The sequence below is a fragment of the Phyllosticta citriasiana genome, assembly GCF_038021145.1.
Source record: "Phyllosticta citriasiana strain CBS 120426 chromosome Unknown IWZ02scaffold_12, whole genome shotgun sequence".
NCBI classification, from domain to species: domain Eukaryota; kingdom Fungi; phylum Ascomycota; class Dothideomycetes; order Botryosphaeriales; family Phyllostictaceae; genus Phyllosticta; species Phyllosticta citriasiana.
Window position 1 is genome coordinate 786641 of NW_027117289.1, and position 16942 is coordinate 803582.

General features: G+C 54.7%; 6 protein-coding genes across 6 annotated transcripts; 3 read left to right on the plus strand and 3 right to left on the minus strand.

Annotated features, from left to right (window-relative positions):
- Nucleotides 1-395: 395 nt before the first annotated feature.
- On the plus strand, nt 396-2296 carry IWZ02DRAFT_60309 (major facilitator superfamily domain-containing protein). The gene is made up of 5 exons (XM_066770947.1): nt 396-853; nt 910-986; nt 1101-1240; nt 1302-1507; nt 1559-2296. Exons 1-5 carry the CDS (start codon nt 511-513, stop codon nt 2260-2262), a joined length of 1470 nt encoding a protein of 489 aa, XP_066620066.1. The 5' UTR covers nt 396-510; the 3' UTR covers nt 2263-2296.
- Nucleotides 2297-2553: 257 nt separating this feature from the next.
- IWZ02DRAFT_493107 (fungal-specific transcription factor domain-containing protein) lies at nt 2554-4566 on the minus strand (the record flags this gene model as incomplete). The annotated part of the gene is made up of 2 exons (XM_066769904.1): nt 2554-4441; nt 4508-4566. 2 exons carry the CDS (start codon nt 4564-4566, stop codon nt 2554-2556), a joined length of 1947 nt encoding a protein of 648 aa, XP_066620067.1.
- Nucleotides 4567-5925: 1359 nt separating this feature from the next.
- Nucleotides 5926-7674, plus strand: IWZ02DRAFT_382992 (amidase family protein; the record flags this gene model as incomplete). Its single annotated transcript, XM_066765252.1, has 3 exons — nt 5926-6192; nt 6257-7195; nt 7255-7674. The coding sequence occupies 3 exons, from the start codon at nt 5926-5928 to the stop codon at nt 7672-7674; spliced, it is 1626 nt and encodes a 541-aa protein (XP_066620068.1).
- A 1045-nt stretch (nt 7675-8719) lies between these two features.
- On the minus strand, nt 8720-9903 carry IWZ02DRAFT_60381 (uncharacterized protein). Its single transcript, XM_066770949.1, has 2 exons — nt 9452-9903; nt 8720-9389 (listed from the first exon to the last, which is right to left on the minus strand). The coding sequence occupies exons 1-2, from the start codon at nt 9673-9675 to the stop codon at nt 8759-8761; spliced, it is 855 nt and encodes a 284-aa protein (XP_066620069.1). The 5' UTR covers nt 9676-9903; the 3' UTR covers nt 8720-8758.
- A 1281-nt stretch (nt 9904-11184) lies between these two features.
- Nucleotides 11185-12763, minus strand: IWZ02DRAFT_507220 (uncharacterized protein; the record flags this gene model as incomplete). The annotated part of the gene is made up of 3 exons (XM_066770419.1): nt 12154-12763; nt 11979-12090; nt 11185-11918 (listed from the first exon to the last, which is right to left on the minus strand). Exons 1-3 carry the CDS (start codon nt 12319-12321, stop codon nt 11185-11187), a joined length of 1014 nt encoding a protein of 337 aa, XP_066620070.1. The 5' UTR covers nt 12322-12763.
- A 3272-nt stretch (nt 12764-16035) lies between these two features.
- IWZ02DRAFT_435684 (uncharacterized protein) lies at nt 16036-16617 on the plus strand (the record flags this gene model as incomplete). The annotated part of the gene is made up of 1 exon (XM_066766464.1): nt 16036-16617. One exon carries the CDS (start codon nt 16036-16038, stop codon nt 16615-16617), a length of 582 nt encoding a protein of 193 aa, XP_066620071.1.
- Between the last annotated feature and the right edge of the window lie 325 nt (nt 16618-16942).

Sequence of the window (16942 nt, forward strand, 5' to 3'; positions counted from 1 at the left end):
TGATGCAAGCTGACGAGCAACTCACTATCACCTGTGTGAGTAGATATATCGCTATCACGCTGCTATCTGCTCTCCCCAAGACCCATATATCTCTCCCAAGTCTCCAGTATCAGCAGGCGCCGCGGAGATCCCGAGACGGGCCCCGGGAGGCCGCTCCCGCTCCCGCTCCGATTCCGTGCAAGGACCGAGATTGGGCAGATTGCGGGGTCGTCCATTTCCAATTGTGATAGCCTCCCGGTCCACCGACCAACCAACCAACCAACCACCACGCAAAAATAAGCCATCCATCCTGGTCAACGCCGCCATGAAGGTTAAACATGGGAAAATGAACAACATGAACAACAATCGAGCAGGGGTCCTATCAACCGCGAGACTTCGACCCCATCTATCAGGCTCTGCACTGGATTCGTCTTTAAACCTGTCGAATCGCCGTCAGCTCCGGCACGTCTATCACGACTGGTTCCGGCCGCTCTCGCGCTTGAAAACTCCAGCCTCACAGCTGCCGCTAAAATGCCCGCTCAACTAAGCAAATGGCGGCTCAACCGCCCATTCAATCAAAACTTCATCATGGGCATGATCCTCTTCTGCCTTCCTGGCATCTATCTTGCCCTCACCGCACTGGGAGCTGGCGGCGGAAAGCCCTCATCCCAGCACGTAGCGTCGCTCACCAACTCCATTCTGTACGGGCCATACACTCTTTTTGGCTGGATAGCTGGCTCTATTTTGAATTTCTTGAAGCCTAAGAAGACTATTCTGCTTGGATCTATTGGATATCCGCTATACGCGGGTGCGCTGTGGTACTATGACAAGACTGCGCATCAATGGTTTCCGTTGACGGCTGGATTTATTTTGGGCAAGACCAAATCGACCAAGAAATACATGCATTTGAACACTGACAACACAACACAGGTTTCTGCGCGGCCTGTCTATGGACAACGTCAGGATTTATTCAATTCGCGTATGCTGAAGAATCTGAGAAAGCAATGGTAAGTTAGCAAGACGTGTGGGTGAGGCAAGGGGGAAGTGAGCCCCTGAACTCTCACCCCTGAATTCTCACCCCTGAGAGATTCGGTAACGATTTTGAGCTAACGACAGAGCAGTACATCACCTGGCAATGGGTCCTGACATCCTCGGGAAGTACTGTCGGCGCCTTGATTGCCTTTGGCGTCAACCACGACAAGACCGAGGTATCTGGCGTCTCAACAGCGGTGTGGGTCATTTTCCTGCTCATCATGGGCTGGTGAGTCAAACAGCAGCTTCACCGCAAGTGTCCGAGGAACTGATATTTCTCAATTGGGCAGCGCCATGCTCATCGCAACTTTCTGCATTGTTGAGCCAAAAGACATTGTCCGCGATGATGGTACCCACATTGCCATCTTCAAGCAGCCGTCGTTCAAGGAGGAGATGAAGGGTGTTTTGAGCGTCCTGCTCGACACGAAGATCATCCTCCTCCTGCCCGCAATGTTTGTAGGCGAGATGTGTCTTGCACTCGTGAGCAGCATTAATGGTATGTATTCGCTCAACTGCCAAAACACCCCAGCTAACCATCTGCTTACAGCTCACTACTTCAACCTGCGCACGCGCTCCCTAACCAACCTGCTCTTCCAAGTCATCATGATCCCCGCGCCTCTCGCCATGGCTTGGGTCATGGACAACAAACGCATCAAGAGCCGGCGCAAAAAGGGGATGATGGGGTCCATCATGATGGGCGTCATCACCATGGGCGCGACAGTAGGGCTACTAATCTGGATCATCGTCAACGACATCGACGCCAACGACCCAGCGCCAGGCATCGACTGGACAGACTCGAGCTTCGCGTCGGGCTTCATCCTGTACCTGCTGTTCGGCATCGTGTACGCGACGTTCCAGATCTGCGTGCAGTGGACCATGAGCGCGCTGACCAACGACCCGGTCCTGTGCGCGCGGTACGCCGGCGCGTTCAAGGGCACCGTCAGCCTCGGCATGTGCATCTCGTTTGTCATGGACTCGGAGGGCGTCTCGTATCTCACGCAGACCATCATCCAGCTGTGTCTGTACGTGATCGGCTTGGTCAGTTTGTACGGCGTCATTTGGGTCTATGTCCGCGAGACGAACTACTTTTTGGAGGAGGCCGTTATCGTGCCTCGCCGCATTGAGGAGGAGGCTGCTGTCACGGGGCTTGTCCCTGATGAGGTCATTGAGCATGAGAGGGCGAAGAAGGCGCAGTCGGAGGGTGTGGCCACCGTGCAGGTTGTGCATCCGAAGCAGGATAGTAAGGTGTGAGGTCGACGGTTGTGTGTTGCTTATATGTGTACAGGAAATGTTACGGTTGGCTTGTGCGCTTTCTGTTTCAGGCTTTCCCGGTGTACACATGCTGGACTGGTGTCGACGATTTCAAGCTCAAAATGCTTCTTTCTCTTTTACGTGCTCCTCTAGTGACACGCAATCTGTCTGTTCTGTTCGCCCTACCGCTTTCGAAAACAGCACCCTGCGTCAACCGCGCCACCTGCCTCAGTCCTTTGCATCTGAGTCTCCCTATCACACCATTGGCTGCTGAAGAAGAGTCCCCACCCATCACGTCCATTGCGCGTTCCAATCCAAAAACCCCAGACTAGCCAAATCATCGCCATTCCAACGCGCAGCAGCAGCAGCAGCAGCAGCACCCCACGACCCTGTTGACCTCAAATCCGGCTGCTGCAAGCCCGCCGCCGCCGCCGCCGCCGCCAAAGGGCCCACGGCCGTCTCCTCGCTCGCCTCCTCATCCACGTCGCCGCCCCCCACCACGGCCTCTCCACCCTCACCCCAACCCTCCCGTCCCAACCCGCCGCCCGTCTTGCGCTCCTCCAAAAGCGCCTCATAAAACGCCAGGCCCTGCGCTGCCGTCGAACTGCGCCGACACACCTCTCTTAAGAGCCTCACGCCCTGACCCAGCCGGCCCAGCGCGCCCTCCGCCACGCACGGCTCCGCCGCCTTCGTCTCGCGCGCGTGCTGCCCGACGGCGAGGTCGAGCTGGTGGATCCCGAAGCCCCACAGCGACTCGAGTAGGTTTTGAGCTGCGAGGGCCCCGCAGATGTCGACGATGCGTACGGCGGCGTTGTGCACCTTTTCTGCGGCGGCTGCGCCTATAAGCGATGCGTAGAGTCGTAGGACGACTGCGTTGTAGGCGATGTGCAGGGTGCCGGGCCAGAGGGTGAAGCCGCTGGCGCCGTCGGCCGGGGCGCGCATCGCGGGGGGTAGCTCTGCGAGCCAGGTTTCCAGCGCCACTCGCACGCTGGCGGTTTGGTCGACGTACGATTCCCCTGAGGAGGCGGCGCCGTTGCTGCCGCTGCCGTGGTGGCCCCAGGCCATGCGGCCGGGCCGCAGCAGCTCCATCCATTCGACGATGAGGAAGCAGAGGCGGCAGAGGGCCAGGAAGAACTGGATGTGCTCCGTCGAGGGCAGGCCGCCGGGCTCGTCGGGGGCAAAGTCTGCCTCAGTTAAAAGAGGTACGTCGGTGTCTGCGAGGTGGACCGCGCGAGGCCGGCCCCATTCAAACGAGCAGACGGCGTCGTGGATGAACAGCGTCCAGAAGATGCGCTTCCACTGACGGCGCATGGACGCGCTGGCTTTGGCCCGTCCCAGGTCGCGGTGCAGCCCGATGCCCTGCGCGATGCGCACCGCCGTGCCCAGAGATAGCCACATGTTGTTGATGGTATCATCGCAGCTGTCGCCCGTGAAGGAGCCAATCAGCAGGTGCGCCTGCACCAGGACGAGCCGGTCCTGCTCGAAGTTTGTGTTGATGAGGGCCTTTGCCCGCGCGTGCAACCGGCTCGACACCTCGTCTGGCAGCAGCTGCACGTCCGGGTGGTTGTAGACGACGGAGCCGGCCAGCATGACGGCCTGGATGAGGAGCAGTGACAGTTTGCGACTGTTACCGCCGCCGCCGCCCCCAACGACCCCGTAGTAGTTCTTTAAAAACGTTCCCCGGTCCATGATGGGCATGCTCGGGAACACGCGGTCAAAGAAGGCAGTAATGAAAGCATCTGCAATGGGCGCGCTGGGCAACATAAACGACCCATGATGATCCAGCACCTGGCGCTCCGTCGACGTAATAGTGCGCGGGATCCCCGACGTAATCGTCCTCGGAATGCCAGGGGCATCACGAAAATGGTAGACACCAGTTGCAAAACCGCGGCCAAACTCGCGGCCCAGCAGTCTCGTGACGCTGGCGTACTCGTCGACAAACGTGGGCTGATAGTCGCTGATGTCGGCCTCGTGGAAGTCCTGCGACAGGAATTCGAGCAGGATCGACTTTTGCTTCGAGATGTCGTTGAGCCCGCTGACTTCGAAGCGGCGCGGCCGGTCGCTCGGGCCCAAAGAGCTGAACAGCTCGCTCGTCGTTTCGCTGACTACGCTGACCGTGTTTGGCGTTTCGACTGACGCCTTGTGATGGTGGTGATGGTTCCCGAAGGCCGCTGCCGCGCTGGGTCGTTGTGTCAGTTGATCACCTTCTCTCCCTTCATTCCTCGGTGCATATGGTTTGGCTTACTCTACCACTTCTCGTGACACCGATTCGACAGCTCGAATCATTCGCCGCCGCCGTATCATGACGTTGCAGGGCAGCTCCGAGTCTTCGCAGCGACTGCAGGGCGGCCCTCTGCGCGCGCTGAGGTCGCACTTGATTTTGCGTGCATGGCAACTGGCGCACGCATGAGCGATGCGGTTTCTAGCTTTGGTTTGATCTCGTAATCAGTTCCGTGCAGCTGCTGGATACAATGGAAAATGGGAGGGCAGGCTACTCGTACGTACGTGGTAAATTGACCCCGCTCATGTTGGCCTCTTGGTTAGAGATGCTGAGACGTCATGGAGACAGACATCCAAGACTACCTAGCCAAACTGACAGAATTGGATGGAGGTGGACAAGTCGGATTTCGTAAACAGGACTTGCTTGTGTTGTCTCAAAGCCGTACTCAGAACCAACTGCTGTCCTCGTCCTCCGTGCATGTCTCTTATCGCAATCAATCGAGGCGATGTTGAATCAAGCGCAGCTTCCGTACGTCATGATTGGCTTGCGACTATCGACCCAAGCTCGGGAGAGCATGCCCCGCTATGAGATGCGGTTGTCAACAGAGTTCAAGAGAGAACTTTTCTGATTGGCTGTCGATTCAAGAACAGTGCTTTCTTCCCGTGGTGGACCCTTTTGGCTCCTGTTTACCCCTCGGCTTGATGAGTCGAGGGCCAAGATTTTGTTTGTGGGGTCAGGGACATCAAACGTAATGGACATGGATGTCGTCCGTGTACTCTGGAGATGATAGGAGGCGTTTCTCTTGTCATTGTCGTGCGGTTCTGCTGTAAATGCTTTGCTGCGATGACGCACATGATTTGGATTCGAGGCTCCACGGCTTTATCCAGGTGCGTTGATAGGATCCCTGCGGGTGAGTCTCTTTGGCCAACATCCTCTTGCATGCTCGAACAAAGCTTTTTCACAATATCAACGAGAAACGTCTCAAAATAAGGAGTTTGGACAAGAGCGTCGGAACTTGCACTCAACTCCATATCGATCCAGTAGTCATCGTATCCTGGAAAGGCAGCGAGCGGTGAGTTGGAAATCATACGAACAGCCGCCAGGACAAGCGGATGGCTTCCCAACATGGCAAGTGGGACACTTGGGGAGCCTTGAATGTCAGCGGAGTCCCAGCGGAGAGAGCGCGGCGCTCCACCCACCTTCGACCAACCTTAAACCCCGCAGCAGAACCGGGGACACTTGATCGCAACCTACTGTTGAACCCCGCTCGCGCGCTGATACGGAGGAGATAGGAAACGCAACCACCGCGGGCACAGAGATAGATGTCCAAGAATGGGCTCGACGGGTAAAAGCGGTCGTCATGCCGCAATTTCCCTTCTCCATCTCAATTCAACTGGACACCTTTTCGACGTAAAGTGCATCCCGCGGATTGGCCTGTGAAGATGAGCAATTGGAAAGAAAAGTCGCAGTCTGCTCGCGACTATCGCGACGCGTCGCTCGCCAAAGTCGACCCGCCAATCGCGAAGCTGCCGGATCCGCTGCCCTTGAGCTCCCAGGAGCTGCCCGGAAAGTACCTTACGCCGCGCGAGTATGAGCTCACGCACAACTTTGATGCCATTGAGCTGCTGGGAATGCTTCGGCGGCGCGAGCTGTCGTCCGAGGAGCTGACGCGCGCGTTTTTGAGGCACGCTGCCCTGGCGCAATACGCCGTAAGACGCTCTTTGAATAGATACGCGGATTCGGAGGTCTGGAAGTGTGCTGAGATTGAGGCAGGTCAATTGCGTCACGGAGCTCATGTGGGACGAAGCCATAACGCGAGCCCGGTACCTGGATTCGCAGTCGAAACCACTGGGCCCGCTGCACGGGCTGCCCATCTCGATCAAGCAGCAGCACGGCATGCGCGACAAGCCGTGCCACGCCAGCTACGTGGCGTGGATTGGGGAGCCCAGCAACCCCAATCCCATCAACGACATCCTGTACGCGTCGGGCTGCGTCTTCTACGTGCGCACGACGGAGCCGCAGAGCACCATGCAGCTCGAGTGCATCAACAACGTCACGGGCCTGACGGTCAACCCGTGGAACCGCAATTTGACGCCCGGTGGCTCGTCTGGCGGCGAGGGCGCGCTGCTCGGCATGGGTGGCAGCGTGCTCGGCATAGGCGGCGACATTGGCGGCAGCGTTCGCTGTCCAGCCGCCAACAATGGCGTCTATGGCTTCAAGCCTACCACGCGCCGTCTGCCCCTGAGCGGCATGAAGTGCACCATGCTGGGCAACGAGACGGTCATGGCGACGTTTGGCCCTTTGACCCGCAGCCGCGAGACCATCAACTTGTTCATGGACGTCGTTTTGAAGACGGAGCCCTGGCGCTACGACCCGTCGCTCTTCCCGAAGCAGTGGACGCCCGTCAAGTTTGATCGTCCGCTGAAGATTGCTGTTCAGTGGTGGGATGGCATCGTGAAGCCGCATCCGCCCATGATTCGCGCCATGCGCGAGGTGTCGGACGCGTGCCGTGCAGCGGGCATGAAGGTCGTGGATTGGGTCTCCCTGGACCATGCAAAGGCGTGGGATATCCTTTCGCGGCTGTACTTCCCGGACGGCGGGGAAGACACGATCGACGTCATCAGGGAGAGTGGCGAGCCGCTGCTCCCCCTGACCGAGTGGATCATCAACCAGCCGGGCGTCAAGAAGCTGTCTATTCAGGAGCTGTGGGCCGTAAGTCGACACAATCTCTCTCTCTGAATGACAAAGATACAAACTGACACTTTCGATAGCTCTGCCGCGAGCGCGACAACTACCGCGCTGACTACGCCGCGCACTGGTCCGCCACCGCCGCTCAAGACGGGCAGGAAGTCGACGTGATTCTGTGCCCAGCAACGCCAGGCGCGGCGCCGCCTCACGAATGTTCGCGCTACTGGCCGTACACGGCGCAGTGGAATCTGCTCGACTATCCCGGCGTAGTCTTCCCCGTGACATTTGTCGACCCGGCCAAGGACAAGCGCGACGAGCATTACGTCCCGATGAACGAGAAGGACAAGTTCAACCATGAACTGTACTCGCCTGAGAAGTATGTTGGTGCGCCGGTGAGTCTCCAGGTCATCGGCAGGCGCAATCATGATGAGAAGGTTATGGCGGCTTTGGAGGCGATTGAGAGGGCTATGGGGAGGGATGAGACGTTCCGTCCCAAGTTGTAGGGTTTGAGACTGTGTTGATGAGATTTTGATGTTACTTGATGGAATTGATTGCTTCTCAAGTGCTGGCGCATGAACGCTCTTTAATGCCCTGAGTCGTCTTGAGAGTGACAGTAGAATCCAGTTGGTCAGCGCACATGTGGAAAATTGAAGGTGATCCAGGGGAAGTTGTACCGATGAAAGAATGCAGACGTGAAACATTTGAGCTGCTCGGGTCTATTGTGGGGAGTAGCAAACACCCCAGACAGGATAGCTATGAGAAACAGTTGATTTCTATATGTGCCACGAAGATTGACACCAAGCCTGGAGCAGGTGACTTACAGATGCATGACTGGACTTTACCATCTGCATGCCCAACAAACTGCACCGCAAAGTTTGTCGATAGTCGTATCTGTAGTCCGTAAATGAGCGCTGTTCGACTAAGCAGTCGACGAAATCGTTGTAATTTGCGAGGCAGTGCTCTCATCTGCGCTTTTCCACAGGCGACAAGCTGAGCTGAAGAGACCGGACAATTAGCTTTGGACTGGAAATGATGGGGAGGTGCGGACACAAACCTGATAGTAATCAAACAGAAAATGCAGCATACTCAACCAGCACACATTCATCACTGTAAGTGGTTGAACGGGGATTCGCAGATTCAATACTCAACCATTTGACTATCCACTTGACTCCGTAGGTAAACCTCTCCGATCTCCGTTCTCGATGATGACCCAAATCAAATTTTCTCTCTGGCGCAAGAGTACGCCCCCATCCTGTGATAACCGCATGTGAAAACCAAATGCTCAGGCTAGCGCACTGAGTGAGAACGGAAAGGGACCCAAGTGTTGTGTCGAAAGTCGATGTTGAGGCGGGGAGTGCAAATAAGACTGGTTGGTGAATTTCCGGGGCGCAAAAGACAACTTTTAAGGGCAAAACTCCAAAAGAATAGAGAATTTGACGCTGATATGAAGGTGGGTCTGTCCGGTAGCTTCAGAAAGAAGCGCAAAGGAGGCACGTGTCGTGTCGATTGATGAGGACTGCAGATGCGCAGCCGCGTACCACTCGCTAGAATGCTTTTTGTGCGACAGAGCGCTCGACTAGTCGCTCACTAGTCCTTGGAGCTGGAGCGGGACAGTAACCACTTCTTGAGGGCGTCATTGGCAGCGTCGTAAACGCGAATCTTGTCCAGTCCACAAGCGTCGGCAAACTCAAGCAGACCGGCGATATTGTCGGTGATGTTGGCGTACAGCTTCTCGGTCGAATTGTTGTGGCCGTTGACGGCCTGGCCACTGGTGACTGTAGTTTCTCTGGTATAAGAAGCTTGGCCAGCTCCATTGATGTCAGAAGTCTCGGAATAGCTGGCCGTGGTGCCCCTGGGGCTCTTGCGCGAGGGAAAACTCTCGTGTGGATGAGACTTGATTGGCGCCGCACGCTTACGCTTGCGGTTGAGTCCATCGGCAGCGGCCGCAGCGGCCTTTTCGGTTACTTGGATGTTGCGAGAGCGAGTCTTGACAGGAGCAGAGGGTCCAATAGATTTGGCGACGGCACCGGCGCTGACTTCGTTGGACTGGACTGGTTCAGGCTGGTGCGCATCAGTCTTGTCTTGTCCATCCTCCGTGGAGTCGTCGTTTTGCTCGACATTGGACTTGGTTTGTCCAGCTTGAGCCTGCTCTTGCTGAAGCGAAGAGTTGCCCTCGTACTGCGCCCTCAGGTGAGCGGTGCCATGAATCGCGCTATCACTGTGACTGGTTAACAATGAACAAAAGTCATGATCTTGGGTGAAAAGAGAGGAACAACTCACAACATAGGAGGGCGACGCTGACCGACGAGGACAGTCACTTCGGGATAGTCCTGGCCAACGTGGAATTCGCGTACGTGAGACCTAAGCTGTGAGGAGTCTCGGGCACGGAAACCGCAAAAGCCGCATTCGCGTTCGCAGGGCCAGACCCTCAAAGCGCCTTGAGGAGGCCAGTAGTGAATGTTTTCTCCAGCCTTATTAATGTGTTTGGGATCAGAGCAGGGCATGTTGTCGTTGTGGTTGGCTCGACGATGATCTGGTGGTGTTGGTGATGTTATGTGAGCGTCGACGACGAGATAGAGGGACGTCTTTTTAAAGCCGCGGGCGCACAAGTTGTTGGTTGCACTTGGTTTCGCGAGGCAACAACCCTTGATTGCTCAGCGCTTCGAGACAGGATCACGTGTTGGCCGTTTTGATGCAGGTACTGGTTGCAAAGTTGGCTGAAATGCGGTGTGGGTTGAAGTTGGAGGATGCGGGAGTAAGCAGGAAGCACGGTTGACGGGCCGTTGCAGCATCCCGAAGACCGACGAGCTTGGGGCAACAAACAAACGCGCCGAGAGCACGTACTTGGACAAAACTCATCTTACTTCTTATAATCGTTTCTATCCTGATATACAAATGCTTGTTGATTCAGTTCCAGTAAGACCACTTGGTCCCCCGGATCCATCCTTGCAAGCCACGATGTGTGCGCATCCAACATCATGTTACTGGTCAAAACCTGGATATCACTTTCTTAATCATTGATGCGCTGGATTTTCCACAAAACAGGGTTCAAATTATCCAAAGATTACTCTTTCAGTCTCTCCATACAGTCTCGAAGCGCGAGGTTCCGCTGCTTGGAATTTTCTGGACATCTGGCAACAACCGATTCCACAGAAATGGCTTTTCAGCAGTCATCGAATCCACCGCAGCCCGAAAAATTCAAGAAACGAGATCTCTAGTACCATTTAGGCGTCAAAAGCAGAGATCCGCTTGCTCCAAGTTCAAAGCCAACTGCTGTGCTACTGCAAACCCACAGCAAAACCCCCGAGAGCGAAAACTTGAAAAGAGGGTTTGACCACGTCTTCCATCTTTCGATCCAAATCGAATGCAAAAACTCTCATGGGGCAGATGAACGGAACACAAGACGTTCTGTTTGGCATTTGTTCACGTCGTCGATTGTGGAGAAGTATCCCACGCCGATTTCAACCCTGCGCTCTTCTCAGAGCCGCTTGGGTTGCCGATGTGATCTTGCGGCAGCCAAGGAAATGGTACTCGTAACGACTCGCCGCAAAAATGCAAGAGTGCTTGGACAAACTTGAGTCTGACTGTGAATGCGCGCAGAGCACGCTTTCGGCCGCCTTGCAGAGGAAAACGGAGAAGATGATTGGGAAATCATGGACAAATTCAGGCAGTTTGGAATCACTGTGACGGACAGCTCGTGTCATTTGGTACTGCCAGACTTGTTCTTTTCGCGGGTCGGAGGATGGCGGAGGAAACTGTCGGAGGTTTTGATGCCTTTCTGGAGATGAGTGCGATTTTGTTCCTACCCTTTGAAAGCTCATATACAGCGGAAGTGCTCGGAGATCGAGGTGGGCTCAAGCCTTGTTCAAAATCTGAGGACGGACAATCGCTTGACAAACAGCGCGGGTTTTGGAACTCCAACTGATGATGGATTGTAGGTTGAGGCGATGTAGAACGGTATAAAAGACAAGACCATTCTCCGTAATCGCGCAATCTCGCCTTTGACCAAGACTCTAGGTGTTACTCCTCTGATTCTTTCTCCTTCCAACGATGAAGTTGAAACATCCAAGCGGCCAAGTGTGCACTTCTCTCCCACCTCGAAGCTCCCAGCCGAACCTGTCGGCCTTTCCCAGCTGTTCTAAAGGAGGAAACTTGTCAAACTCCTTCTCGGTCTCGTTGTCGCCCTTGACGCTATCGATGAGCTGCATGACCTCGCCAAACGTTCGCGTCCGGAGGCTGCTGACGATGCCATCGAATGACATAATGAACGGTACGACGGGGAAGATGTACGTTAAGAAGAGGTGAGTCGGGTCGGCGCCAAACCAAAACGGAGTCATGAGGAATACGAAGAAGAAATCCAAGACCATGAGGACAAAAGAGGCGAGTCGGCGATCTTGCAGTTCCAGTATGGCAAACCCGTCGGCAGTGTCCAGCGTCGACGCGAGGACCTGGCAAGCCATAGGATCCGAGAAGTGGTGGAAGCAGAGGCAGTACAGGCGGAAGATGCGGCGTTTTGGACCAAGGTTGGACGAGCGATTCTCAGGGTCAGAAGACGCATTGATGACGGAGCTGGGAGGGTGAGTAGCATCGACTGATTTCGGGATGAAGCTAAGATGACTGCTTTTTGCAGAAGCAGCCTTCCATGCGTCAACATGCGGATTCAAGTCTGTCATCAGAAACGACACTGGGGACAGGCCTCGTTCTTTGCGCCTCCGATTCACGGCCTTTTCAACGGTAGGGACCGGCCCTGCAAGCTGTCAACCAACATCATCCAGCGCCAAAGCCCGGACCTGAAGGTAAGTCTAACCTCCACTGCCTGAGCAAAAGTCGACGACTGTGAGGCCAGAGTCATCTAATTCGGCAAAATCGTCCAGCGCCTCCACAATGACCGTAGCAGCCAATTCCGCCGGCGACTTTGGCTAGATGAACGGTAGTCGGTGCGTCCATTCGCTCGCGAGCACATTCTGACAGCATCTTCGAACGGTCGGCGGGCAGCTGTATTTCTCAGCGCACAGGGCGTACATTGGGAAGGGAAAAACGCACATCCATTGGTCGGCTATTTCGAAAAGCCGCAGAGGCGAGCGAGCAACGTATGGGTTCAAATGTTCCGCAAGCTGAGCCAACAACGGATTCCGGTCGGACTGAATCATGCTGGACAGTGCTGCTGATTGGTTTCTCTCGTCTGCTCGCCGTATCCATCTAGGACCTATTAGCTGAGGAGGCGCGCAGTGGGGGATCCTGTCTCACCAAGTTGGGGTAAAGCGTCCAAAATACATGAAGCTGGGTAGCAATATTGGCTAATGCGGGCTGGAAAGCAGGAAAGCCAAAGGCAACTCGATCCCCGAAACAGGGCTTTCTGTGGAGAGAGTTTGTCGACACTGCCTCCGCGGCGTGGATCAATGCTACCGAAGCCGCGCGACGACGAAAGCGAATTACCGCAAATGAGGCGCTTTTGCCTCTGCAGCTTCCAGCACAGGCACTTGCATCTTGCGCGCAGAGTTCCAATCGAAGACGATGGAGAAACGGGATGCTTCTGCCTCGTGCGGACAGGTTTCGCTTTCGCTGTGGTGACGACACGATTGGCGATAGGGTGCTTACGTGATGCTGTCGGCAATTCCACCACGCCGACCTCACGTCGTTGTTTCTTTAACAACTCTTTCACGTAATTCCTGAAATCGAGAGAAAACTCTTTCAAAACGCCGGAGAGTGGTCTCGACACTTGCAAGAGCTAGGAAATCTCCTTTGGGGCGTCGAAATGGGTGTCATTCGCGCCGGAAACCCAGGCACAGGAACTTGCTGTTGCTTGGTGGGGACACAAACGGGCTACATCTCGTCGTAACGACCGAATTTCCATATCTCTGCTGCCCACGAAGGTATCGCAACGTCGAGTTTCGGGAGCGACTATCCGCAACGCGAAAGCTCGAGGACCCCGTGATTCTTCCATCAACCACTGGTTCGTCGGTGCGATCTTTCTACGGGGCCTTTCGTAGGCTGAATCAACAACTCAAGAGCTGGGAAGAATGGGGAAAACATGTTATCGAGGCTGTGGCTCTCCACAAGTGAGTCGAGGTGAGCCGATGGGAGCAGAGTTCAACACCATGCCAAGACTTGATTTCGAGGACTCGGAGACCGCGATTTCTCGACTGGCGCTCCTCGAATTGCTGGAGCAGGATATGTCTTTGCTGAATGCCTATAGACAAATAGACGCAGAACTTGAGGAATCTGGGTGCTCCGACACGAAAAAAATTGCAGGTCTTGGTTTCGAACACACGCAGGTCAACTTTGAGTTGACACGGTGTGAAGTGAAATGCTCTTTCACAAACTAAGACCTCTTGTCCCAGCATCCCAGAATTCACTTGGCAGACTGGTCTACCCTCGGTCGTCCTGCTCATCATCTTTCTTAGCAACCATTCTATCGCGACTACGTTCAACCAAAACCTTTGCTGGGGGTTTCGCTTTCTTGATCGGTTCCTCGAATCTTCGCTCCATCCCTCAGTTTTTCCTTTCAAATCTTTGCTTTGAGCACCGCTTCTCAAGCATAAGTCTCTTTCTGGACGTCCTTCAACGTGCGCGCTGCTCTTAAAGCCTCTCTGCTAGTGCTTCTCGACCAGTCCTTCACTGTCTTCCCCTTGTAGAATACTCAAGATAACTCAATCACTGCTCCCACCCATCGCAACCGCTCTGGGCTAATTTAGAACGAGACAGAATCCGCAATCATCATGCCTTGCGGTAATCCCAAGCACAGTCACCTCTGGCCCCACTTCGGGCGAGCTGATGATTTGGCACTGCGAGTTGCAGTGCTGTTACTGCCCGGCATCCAATTTCAGACAGACCTCCCATCTTCGAACTCACGTTAGGGAGCGCCATGCAGGTGTGAACCAGTTTCCAGAACTTGAGGTCCTGCCTGGAAAGTTGGGAAACGCGGGCAAGTAGTAAGTCAAAACGCCCAAGCAGAGCTGCTCCATTCTAGCTCCACCCACTTATTCTTCAGCTCTGTGCCCTCTCGATCATTCAAAGCTGACTCCCGGCAGCCCGACCGAGCGCCACAAGCCGCGCAAGCCAAAGGACGAAGTGCGCTCCGAGCAGGCGGCCAAAGCCACTTCCGCTGGCCAGAAAACAAAGAAAACTTTGCCAATACAGCTTCCTTTGCCTGATACGCCCGCTCTCCTTGGAGAGCCTCAGACTGGGCTCGGCCAGAGTCTTGCCTACGCCAACACCAGTCTAAAGATGTCAATTGCAAGGGCCCTGCACGAATGAATCCTGGTGCTGTCGACCTTGTGTCTCCTGCAATGACCTGTTTCTCGGAGTATCACTCGGCTTCAATGTCGCGGGATCCCTCCTTCGCAAGTCAGTCGATCTACGAGCAGGCTTTCGTCCACCAGCCTACCATGAATCAGACTCCTATGAACCAGCCTGCAGCCCATCAGGTCTCAATGAACCACCAGCAGTTCTCGCGCGGGGTAACCTACTCGACCGAAGTTGTCCCCACTTCCATCGGGACCGTCGCTTGTTGTCCTCCTGGATACAGGCCAGCTGAGCCATATCGCTCCCTCCCGATCAGTCCTAGCATCTCGGAGACTCCAGCTGTCCTAGAGAACCAGCCAACGCAGGCGCAGCTCTATTCCGGAGACTCTCAGGATATGCTGCCACAGACCGCCCCTGCGGACATGTCCTCCTACTTTGCCCCGTCCGACAACTTTCAGCCGGCGAACATGGCACAATTCGGCATGAATGATGCAGAAAATCAGGAAATTCTGGCGCATCTCTGATCCCAAGACTCTGAGGCCATGCTGCCACAGACTGCTTTCGCGGATATGGCTGCCTTCTTCACCCCGTCCGACAACTCTCAGCCGAAGAACATGGCACAGTTCGATCTGTTGCAACCTGAGATCATCTCTTTTGACCCTCATAATGAGTCCACTCTCCAGCTGACTCACATGGAGCAGTCCATGCCAATGCAGCTGCAGGAAGTAGTTCTAGAGTCTTCAGCCACCACCGAAGCTCTCCTGGCCATTGACACGAAGGTGGACGAGTTTTAGGACCTCGTGACCAGCACCTAAAAAGCTGGGGCCAATGTGGAGATCCTCAAGGCGCGCCTATCTCAGGGATTCCAAGACATTGAAAGGAAGATCCAGCTTGTGCACAACTTGACCACCGTCCAGGACTAGTTGGCACACTGCGCTGGATATCGGCCGTTCCACTCTGCGAGCTTCAATGCTCTTGAATATCAAAATGGCAACGCGGCTTTTCAAAGTGTTCTTGTCATCACGAATTTCCTTCCTTTGACGATAGACGGACGATCCATGATACCCCTTTGCCCAGTCCAACGTCTGTTGTACGGCGCAGCAGGCAACGGATGGTTCCCAGATCCCTTCGTAATACTACAACGACTTCACTTTTGGGTCTGCTTTTTTCGGTCTCCTACTTTTCGAACTGCGGTCAAAGGCATCGCAGTCGGCGGCAGAATGGCACGGCAAGACGCCAGCAAAAGCAGCAAAACTGCCCGTCGCCGTCTTCGATTGCACATACTTTTGCCCTTCTTGCTCTTGCTTTTAGTTTTGGTGGATGGATGGACAGCGTGTCGCTGAGCTTGAGTCTCGACAATTGCGCCACGGTTTCCCAAGGTTTCGCAATAGTATAGTTATTCAGTATGGTGGTATGCAAAGGTATGGTGCGAAGACTAATGGATGAGCTGGTAGGGTAGAAAAGTGGCATTGTATACAACAAACATCCGAAAAAGAGAGTCAGGCACATGTCCGGGAATCGACACACGTTACGGAACACGCCTGCGCACCATTAGAATAAGAAGCAGTCTTCAGAGATTGAGGGCCTGCCCGGCAAACTGGGCAATGCTGGGAACTAGTATGTCAAATCTTCAAGTAAAGCTTCTCGGTTCTCGATCAAATCCATTCAATCTTCGGCTCAGAAATCTCTCATTCTTTCATTTTAAATTGGCTCGTGGCAGTCCAGATGATAGGCACAAGCCTCGCAAGCCAAAGCAGGAAGAGCAGCATCAAAACGATATCAACATCGACGTCGCCGCTAGCAGCAGAAGGCCTGACGAAGAGCAGACCTCCGCCGCAGTGGCCTATCCTAGTATGGGACTCGGTCAGAATCGTGACGTTGTCGGCCAAACAAATGAATCGCAAGCTGCTTCCGGTCCGATGCACCCCAGCGCCATCGAGCACATATCTCTCGCCCCTACTCAGCTTTCCAGGCATCACTCTGCACCTTTGTCTCGCGACCCTTCTGTCGCAGGTCAATTAACGACTTCTGTCGCTCGCTCCCACGCGGGCTACCCGCAGGCTTCGATCAACCAGCCCGAAATGTATCGCCATAATTTCTCATACGGTTGCAACAACTGGTCTCGAGCAGCCTCAGGAGATTCACGACTACTCTCCTGCGACAATGGAAGCACTCACGGAAGTCGACTCTACGTTGGATGACTTGTTGAACAGATTCGCCGACTCTCAGGTCTATGGGGTCAGCTTGGTAGACCCCAAGAAGCATGCCGTGCAGCGAATCATGCAGTTTGGCAGGAGTTTGAAGATTGCGCGCATCGAATCGAGCACTACGGAATAGTCGGCAAGCTCTGGCTTCTCTACTGTGGACGAGCTCCCTTGGCGCTTGAATGCATGAACGACATGACGACAGTTTCAACGAGTTTCCTTGCTTCAACGAAATCCTCTTTTCGGCTGATGTCGACAGTGATTCCTATTTCCCATGTCCAAAATCCTCCATTCGGCGCATTGGACGGCGAAAAATACCCCA